This window comes from Salvelinus sp. IW2-2015, unplaced genomic scaffold (assembly GCF_002910315.2).
Source record: "Salvelinus sp. IW2-2015 unplaced genomic scaffold, ASM291031v2 Un_scaffold16323, whole genome shotgun sequence".
Lineage (NCBI taxonomy): Eukaryota > Metazoa > Chordata > Actinopteri > Salmoniformes > Salmonidae > Salvelinus > Salvelinus sp. IW2-2015.
Window position 1 is genome coordinate 1,333,509 of NW_019957534.1, and position 9,364 is coordinate 1,342,872.

The window sequence follows — 9,364 nt, forward strand, 5'->3', positions numbered from 1 at the left end:
TAAGGGCTTCCCTTTAGCTGTTGATGACGGGAATGACACTGAAGTTCTGTGGGATGAGACGGAGCGACTGAGGCTTGATGACGAATCTGAACCCAAGGTCAGGTCTCGTTCCCAAATCGTGGCCACTCCCATGTTGGAGYATTCTCGTAAGCCAGACTACCTGAAGCTACCAGAATACATCCCTATTCGTGCTTCTGAGGACCAAGCCTATGTCTTCAAGCCTGAAGGGAAGTTCAGGCCGCTGCCCCTCTCAGTCAAGCCCATCCTGCTGCCCACCCTATCTCCGCCCACCGCTCCTCCAGTTCACTCTAAGAAGGTTGAGGTCCTGTGCCACCTCGACAGGATTTATGTGAGAATCAGAAAAGACGCCTTCACCAACCCCGACGCCTGCAAGTACCTCAAACTCCGCAACTGCAAAGTCAACAAATCCACAGCGGAACACTACTACATGCTCTACAACATCAAAAGCTGTGGCTTCCATAGAAAGGTTGGCTACCAATGCCATCAGAAATACAATCCCCTGTCACTCAGACATGTGTGCCATGAGTGATCCAGTCAAATTGTAATGGTCTGAAGGAATTGTATTTCCATGGCTTTAATGATTATGTTCAGATGTATTGGTTGCTTTTAGAGTTGTTTCTCCTATTCCAGTGTACTGCTGACTATATTTCCTACTCCAACGTGCTGAAGTACGAGCCAGAGGCCATAGGCGGTATTGTGAGGGAGTTGTCATTCTCTGTTCACATCGAATGCCGCTACAATCGGTGAACTACCACTTCATGATTTCACATTTGGTGGCTACGTCTCAATGTCCACACTAGCATATCCTATACATGGCTCCATACTAGGTAGTATGCTAGTCTGGCTATTGAGTGTCTGACTGCACTAATGGCCATTTTCTGCAGGATCCACCACTCTTACAAGTTTGGCTTTCATCCTCGTTTGCCGGGAAAAGTCTTCAAGGCCCTTAAATCCAAGGTTGGCGTCACCCTCACATCTTATGATGGTGAGTTGACTTGACAGATGTTACCTAAATCTGAATGTACTTGCAGTATTGTTTTCTATTAAAGAACCTTAACTCTATTCTTTCTCTTCAGAATCATGGAACAAGCTCACTGGAAATAAAACCTATTTCATTGGACAACCAATGTACTTTGAGGCCAAAGTTCCCACCATTTCTTTGCGTCGGCGGGTGTATATTAACAACTGTTACGTGACTGCTAGCCCAAACTCCACTCTCAAATACACTGTGGTCGACAACTATGGGTAATACATCTTTGTTATAGAACTACAACTTCTTGGCTGGTTTTGTCTTGTTCCTGGTAGTTAATTTCTTGCTTGTTAATTGGCTAGATTCACAAGCTGGGCAGTTTACACAGGCAGCCTAACTCAATTGTCCACTAATTGGTTGAAAGACCAATCACGTCGCGTCTTTTTCAGAACTTATCTGATTGGTCCAATTTAAGTTTGCAGTGGGAGTACAGCGCTTAGCATGTCTCCCAAAGGCTAAAGAAATTTCAGTTTGGGAAAATTGAGTTTTTTTTCAGGAGTCGATGTTGGTTAAGGGAAGAGGATTGGCGGGAAAGATGTTGTGAAGACAGATGGCGGCAGAGGATGGGTTTGAATTTGACTCTAGCAATAACAGGGAAAGGGGTATGTCGAGGAAGACTGTCAAGTTGAGTGGGCCAGACGCCAGTTCGAGTTATGGTGAAATTGAAGGGCTAAAGGTTTGAGGAGCATGAGCCTTGTGCTGATGGACATGGTTATGATAAAGATGCATTTTGGTCCAGTGGGACTGAGATTTTTGAAGAGGATGGAACCAGGTCTTTTGGCTGATCCATGGGTGGAAAAGAGGGTGTGCTTTTGAGTCGGTGAAGTTGACTTGTGATTGTGTTTCTTTAGATCAGAGGGAGCAGGCGCTCTGTGCAACACAACTAGTGTAGTCTTGCTTTGCGGGAGTTATTTCTGGGGTAGCGTTGTGTAGAGGTGGCGCAATGGAAGTTGAAGATTCCTGTGTAGTTTGGTGTGACGCAGACCCGGTGGCGAAACGGTGAGTCACTGTCAGTCCTTTTGAGTCCATCTTTACCTGACAAGATCATGTTAGGATGTATCACTTATCCTGTTGGAGCTTTTGTGGCGAATCCACTGCTCTGTTTCAGCTGCAACATTTATTGTCATGTCACAGTGTAGGAGGGAGATTCCAAGATGTGGTAGTGTGCAGAAGGGCAAGGGATACAGGGTTGTTTCGTTGGATAGTGGTCAACTGTAGGGTGCACATGTTGCTGGGGATCAGAAGTGTTCGGTGGCTAGTCAGACTAGTGCAGAAGGTGTCGAATGCTGAGGAAGTGAAGTAGAGAATGGGTCAAGGGTGAGCAATTCTGAGGATTCCTGTGAATGGGATGTCTGACAGCACAGAGGGATAGGCCAATGAGTGACATATGCTTCAGTAAGGTGCAGGGGACATGTGTAGCATGGTAGTGTCCTGTTCTCTCAGCCCGTTGGCCTGGGGAAGGATCAGATGAGGTTTTTAAGTAGGGTAATATTCAGTGTATCTTTGGTTCCCTTTATCACAAAGTGTAATGGATCTATAATTCAGTTGAGGGTGGTAATGCAATATATTGGATGCCAACTGCTGTTAAACCTCAACCAAGAGAAATCAGAACTGTCTGCCTGTGTAAACACAGCCCTAGTGTCTTTTGTAACTCAGTCCCTGGTTTACAAGGCGAGAATAAGACCCAGCGGGTGAACCTTGTCCCAAATTGGAGGGATTAGTGTTAAGTACACGATCTTCTCTTAACTAGATGCATGGTGGATGGCAAGAATACTGTCCAGTCAAAGTTCCTGTCACACACCACCAACAATGCTTTGAGGTTCACTATCGGAGCTTTCATCTTCCAGGGACTGGACAATCAGGTCTGACTCATGTGCATCTCCAAACAACTAATCATGATGGTTTGATTATTTAATACTATGGCCTACAGTAATGCACCTTAGAAAGAACGTCCATTTATTTTCTTCCAGAAACTCCACTTGCACTGTAAAATAACTACGGGGAAAGTCACTCCAACTCCAAGTTCCAAGTCCTGCAACTATGGCACAAAGACTAAAAAGTAGGTTCACCTGAGTGATTGACTTGAGTTCTGAGGGACCCCTTGCTATGAGGGTTAACTAATATTTATTGTGATTGTCCTAGGTGGGTGGAACTGGGTGGTGATGCTGCGGTTTGCTCATGCTGTGTCGGTTCTTGTCCTTCTCCTTCTCTACAACCCTCCGGTGAGCATGTAGGCCTGGTTCATGACCAGTCATGTCTTCTCATTGTCACCAACCCTTTCATCTGAGCGCATTAGAGAAGGGAATGGGAAGCCATTTTGAGGACTTAACGCGGGCATGCATTCATACCACCATTTTATATTTTACATTGTGTTTTGTTTGACTAATCTGTGGAAAATGCAATACTGATCTGATAACGCTCATAGCTCACGCACAAACTGTGACCAGTCATTTTATGACGATGGCCCATGACGAACATGCTGAAGATAAAACATGGAGCATGGAAACCTTCAACGACGGGGCTACTTAAGGTACTCAGTCCCTCTGCTTAATTCTTAAGAATGTTTAATTGGTATCTTAATATATGAGCACAAATTTCTGAAAATAATAGCTTTTCCCTCATGGTTTTAGGTGCTGTTGGGAGGGTTTGATGAGCAGTGGACAATTATTTTGATAAAATAAACTTTTTAAACCATCATGTGTATTGAGTTCATTCAAAATGGCTGCGCCTGCGGAGGTCCAGGCAGAACTGGGTTCAAATATTATTACATTTTTATTACTTTCAGACATACATTTGAAGTAGTTGAATATTGGAATGTGTTTGGAAATGCACTTGGAAATGTATGTAATTTTAAAATCCCCAATATATAAATCCAACATGAAACTTAATTTCATGGGTTGAAATTAAAGAACCCAGAAATGTTCCATATCTACAAAGCTTAGTTCAGTGTTCACATTTGTTGAAATCCATATTTGAGTTTTCTCCTTTGCCAAGATACTCCATCACCCTGGCAGGTGTGGCAAATCAAGAAGCTGATTAAATGGCATGATCATTACACAGGTGGACCTTCTGATGGGAACAAAAGGCCACTATGAAATATGCAGTTGTCACAAACCACAGATGTATAAATTGAGGGAGTGTGCAACTGGTATGCTGACTGCAGAGATGTCCAGAGCTTTTGCCAGAATGGTAATCTCACTACCATAAACTACCGCACATTTTAGAGGACTGGGCATTGTCTAACCGGCCTCAACTGCAGACAACGAGTAACTATACCAGCCCGGGACCTTAACATCAGCATCTTACCTGTAGGATCATCGGAGACCAGCCACTCAGACAGCTGATGCAACTGGTGTAATGAAGCCCTCTTGTGGGGGAAACTCATTGTATTGGCTGGGCCTGGCTTTGCCTAGCTCCCAAGTTGGTGGGTGTGGGAAGGCCCACCATGGCTGTGCTCCTGCCCAGTCCTGTGAAATGTGTAGATTAGGGCTTAATGTATTTCAATTTACTGATTTCCTTATGAAGTGAACTTAGTAAAATTTTTTTCAGTGTATATACTCCCACGCAGTTGAACCCAGGTCTGTTCAGTATTTGGAAATATTTCTACTCTTTCAAATAGGAAATTATTTCCATGTTTCCAATGTAGTTTTGGCCCACATTTAGAAAATTCGAAAGTATTTCAGGTTACCTTAAAATAAGCATTTATTTGGGTATGGGTGGTGGGGTGGAACTTTTCTGTTGCATTTTAACATGAAATCACTTAAGCATATTTTTCCTCATGATGCCTTTCTCTGCATTTGAGAATGTCATTGTAGATTTGGCATCTCTTTACAGTTAACTGTCCAGTATCAACCTTTAAAATTGTTCAACACTCTATACCAGTGGAAGTTTTGTCTAGACCATTGCATTCCTTTGGCTTTGGCAAATACTCCTGTATCAGCATGGAAGAGTTCCTGAGCATCTCTTGCAAGTGCTTTACAGTCTTGGTGTAGCTGCCATTTTGTACCCCAAGAGGGCGGAAGAGGTTTACAGGCTCTGCATCACTAAATACAGCAGGGAGTCCAATCTCACTTGGAACCAGAGGTTTTCCAATAAAGCTGTGAACAACTTCCTGCCCTGAAGGCTATTTTCTAGGAAGCTCAACGCATCACGTAACCTGCTACCCAAGTGTTCAGGGTACCAGTCAGAAGGCTCTTTACTCAAAATCAAGTGAATTAACACTGTTTTGAAGTGATGATCGTGTAAGGAGACTTCTGCCTGTGATGCCCGTTTGCTTTTTGTGAAGGAACGCTACAATTCCAAGGCAGTGAATGTGGCAGGAGTTTTCAGGCAGGTGATGGTCAGATGTAAGTGGTCAATGAGAGGCTCCAGTATGTGTCCAAGGAGTTGTTCCTAGGTGGGGTGGAAGGAGAAATGGTGAAATAAGCTTCAGTGTCTTTGAGTTTAACCACYGGAGCKATATCGAAGGTTATCACRTTCCCTGATCTAAATCGAACCATCAGAGCTCCTGGGGCGTCCATATTGCGAAATGTCAGCTCAAATTRGTATTTGTGGCATATCTGTSCCCAAGCTTTTCTAATCGTGGTCTGGAACCATTTGGTAACCTCGGCTTTGGCCAGGTAAGGGGTGTGTTTCGAGCAAAGAGCACTATCCAATACATCAGTGACTTTCACCACTTTGACTTTCTCATTGTCACAACACAGCAGGCAAAGCATATCATCATCTCCTATGGCAGCTGTGCGACATGGGCAGCCATTTTGGTTCACACCACCATCCACCATTTTGACTCTACCACAGCCCTCCATTTCAGGTGGCATATCATCAATAGCCTGGTTACACCAGAGTTGAAACTGGAAACTGTATGGCTCTAACGGGGCAATGGGGACTATGATGTCACACACAAGGGAACTGATCCTGCCCTCCACCACAAAGTCTTCAATCACCATGCCAACCTCCACATCACTCATGCTCCTCATGGCTTCTAATAGGTCATTAGCAAAACCCTCCACAAACTCAGTCACCCTCCAGCTCTCATTGGGTGAGACTTTGACACATTTGTCGTAAAAACGGTTGAGTGTATCACAGTCCGGTAGCGGAACTTCAGCCGAGAGGTTTTTCACGACAGAGATGTCTTCCATATCCTCCTGAAMGATCTCTCCTGGATGGAGCTTCTTCTGTGAACGTCTTCTGAAGAATTTAATGGAGAAATGAACAAAAGAGATGAGGGAGTATGCGTTCCATAGGTACCAGGTGTAGTCGCTCTCCGAGTCTATGATATTAGTGACATGCTCRTGCTGCTGGTCATCCTTTGATGATTCACRGAGAATCGGTGTCTCTTCCTGGTTTGTGTTATATTGTTCTGTGAGATGTTGCTGGTCGTCTGACTTTCTGAGGTTAGGTGGTACTTTTACTTCCTGATGTGTGTTAGACGGCTGGTCTGTGAGATGCTCTTGCTGGTTCCCCTCTGATGATGTACTGAAGATGGGTGACGTTCTGAGATGGTGACACCTCCTGTTCTGCTTCCTGGTCTGTTTTAGATTGCTGTTGGTCGACCTGAGACTCTTCCTGACGCTCTGGTGATGTCTGTTGGTCACTATGGCAACTACCAGTCTGGACCTCTTGTGGCCACTGTTGATGGACATTCGCCATGTCCTTGTCCAAGTGGTACAGTTTCTTGTCATTGTGAGATGCCTCTGTGTCTGAAGCAGGCTGCTCTTGGTCGTTTCCTTGTGAAAGGGTTAATGATAGCTGAGGTCAATGGTAGACTGTTCCTTGTCCTCTGGTGAGAGGTTTTGCTCTGTCTTAGGTACATCTTGGTGTACTTGTGAAAGCTTATGGTCAATGTGAGATCCCTCCTCTTTCTCTTCATCTTTCTCCTCTTTCTCCTCGAGAATGTTTCTGTTCGATAAGAGTCTCCTCCAAGCCCTTTTGAAATGGTTCTGGTCGATTTGATAGACCTGTTGTACTTCAAGTTGTAAGGGTTTTTCGGTCGATGGGCCCTTCCTCTTGGGTTACCAGTGGTGCCACTTCCTGTTTCCAGCTTTGCCCTCTCCCTCTGCAGCCAATCTTCATGCTCCTGCATGCCATTATGTGACCATCCTGCTCCTGAACCTGTCCTGTTCTGTCCTCTCTGGGGATGGATACAGTAGACTAACTGCCAGCACAAACACCCGGAGAAAGGTATCTTGCATCCTTAACGTTGTCTCTGTGGAGTAGAATAAGTAGAATAAGTAGTAGAATAATTTCTATTCTATGATATCCATGTTGATATATATCTATTTTCCCATCCTTCTTATTGAAAATGCACGTGAAGTCCAATATGAGATTTTTAACGTACAGTATGATAAATTATACCAACTTTCGATGGGTGCATCAGTGTGCACAATGAAATTAAAGGTGCAGGTAGTTTCTGTGAAATTCCGATTTAGCAGAAATCCATAATGATGTATCTATATCAGTTGAGAAACGAAAATGCTAAGCATAAAAACAGTGAGTGGATGAGAGACCGAGATGGGGACTTCCTTGTTGGCTCGAAAGCATCTAACGTTTGATAAATTCATTCAGTATGCACACAAAACAGCATTATTTTCTCAATCAAAATAAAAGTTGCAATAATAACACTTACCTGACTGAGTAAGTAGTCTGGTTGTACATTTATTTGTACTCGGCAATGGTCGTTATGGATGTACCGTAGAGGAGGAAACGAAAAAGAGATCCTTGCACAGCAACACTGCTGTCTCTTCCTATTTTAGATGCAGCTGTAGGTTGACTTATTTCCTGAGTGAGTACCCTGCCCATGTGCTGTGGCTTTGCGACACTTTCCTCTGCAATACACAGAGCAAACCGGATAGCGCACACTTCCTCTACTGTTCAGATAAAGAATCAGGGTCGTTAGACACAACACAGCCGGGCCAAATATAGAGGTACTGTACATACAGTCGCTTGTGAAAGGATTCACATTTTGCAATCTACACAACCTACTCCACATTTTCAAAGTGAATTACAGAACATTTTCCAAATAATTATATATATTTTTAAAACACCCCAAGCACTTTTGGCAGCCATTACAGCTGTGAATTGTTTTGAATAAGATTCTACCAACTTTAAACAACTCCTAGGGCAGCGTTTCCCAAACTAGGGGTGCACGTTTGGGTTTTTTGCCCTAGTGCTACACACGCTGCTTCAAATAATCAAAGCTTGATGATAAGTTGATTATTTGAATCAGCTGTGTAATGCTAAGACAAAATCCAAAAACGCTCATCCAGAGGCCGGTGCGCCTAGTGGTCGGGGAACTTAATGCAGGGAACTTAAATCCGTTTAACCTCATTTCTATTCAACATGTTAAATGTGCAACAGAGGGAAAAAACTCTAGACCACCTTTACTCCACACACAGAAACACATACAAGCACTCTCTCGTCCCCCATTTGTCAAATCTGACCATAATTCTAAATTAAAGCAGGAAGCACCAGTGACTCGGTCAAAAAAAAGTGGTCAGATGAAGCAGATGCTAAGCTAAAGGACTTTTTGCTAGCACAGACTGGAATATGTTCCGGGATTCTTCCGATTGCAATGAGGAGTACACCACATCAGTCACCGGATTGATCAACAAGTGCATCGATGACGTCATCCCCACATCCCCACAGTACGTACATACCCCAACCAGAAGCGATGGATTACAGGCAACAGCCACATGAGCTAAAGGGTAGAGCTGCCGCTTTCAAGGAGCGGGACTCTAACCTGGAAGTTATAAGAAATCCCGCTATGTCCTCCGACGAACCATCAAACAGGCAAAGCGTTAATACAGGACTAAGATTGAATCATACTCCACTGGCTCTGACGCTCATCGGATGTGGCAGGGCTTACAAACTATCACAGGCACTTCAAGGCAAGTAAACACTGAACACAGGCATGAGAGCACTAGCTATTCCGAACAACTGTGTGATCACACTCTCCCAGCCGATGTGAGTAAGACCTTATAACAGGGCAACATGTCACAAGCCGCAGACTACAGACGGTTACCAGGAACGTGTTTCCCAAGCATACGCTGGACCAAACTGGCAAGTGTCTGTCACTGACCATGTTCAAACCTCTCCCTCGTCCAAGTCTGTAATACCAAACATGTTCAAGCAGGACCACCATCGTCCCTGTGCCCAAGAACACTAAGTAACCTTCCTAAACTGACTAACCAGCACCCATAGCACTTCATATCTGTAGCACATGAAGTACTTTGAAAGGCTGGTCCTGCTCCACATCATAACACCATTATCCCAAAACCTTAGACCCACTCAATTTGCATACGCCCGACAGATCCA

At 44.2% G+C, this 9,364-nt stretch overlaps 2 protein-coding genes across 2 annotated transcripts; one reads left to right on the forward strand and one right to left on the reverse strand.

The window, feature by feature from the left end:
* The first annotated feature begins 6 nt into the window (after positions 1-6).
* On the forward strand, positions 7-3,746 carry LOC112080432 (zona pellucida sperm-binding protein 3-like). Its single transcript, XM_024146205.1, has 9 exons — positions 7-487; positions 652-764; positions 906-1,006; positions 1,098-1,266; positions 2,802-2,913; positions 3,022-3,110; positions 3,194-3,273; positions 3,477-3,581; positions 3,682-3,746. Exons 1-8 carry the CDS (start codon positions 131-133, stop codon positions 3,578-3,580), a joined length of 1,125 nt encoding a protein of 374 aa, XP_024001973.1. The 5' UTR covers positions 7-130; the 3' UTR covers position 3,581; positions 3,682-3,746.
* A 989-nt stretch (positions 3,747-4,735) lies between these two features.
* Positions 4,736-6,793, reverse strand: LOC112080412 (inositol 1,4,5-trisphosphate receptor-interacting protein-like). Its single transcript, XM_070442580.1, has one exon. The coding sequence runs from the start codon at positions 6,730-6,732 to the stop codon at positions 5,392-5,394; it is 1,341 nt and encodes a 446-aa protein (XP_070298681.1). The 5' UTR covers positions 6,733-6,793; the 3' UTR covers positions 4,736-5,391.
* Positions 6,794-9,364: the final 2,571 nt, after the last annotated feature.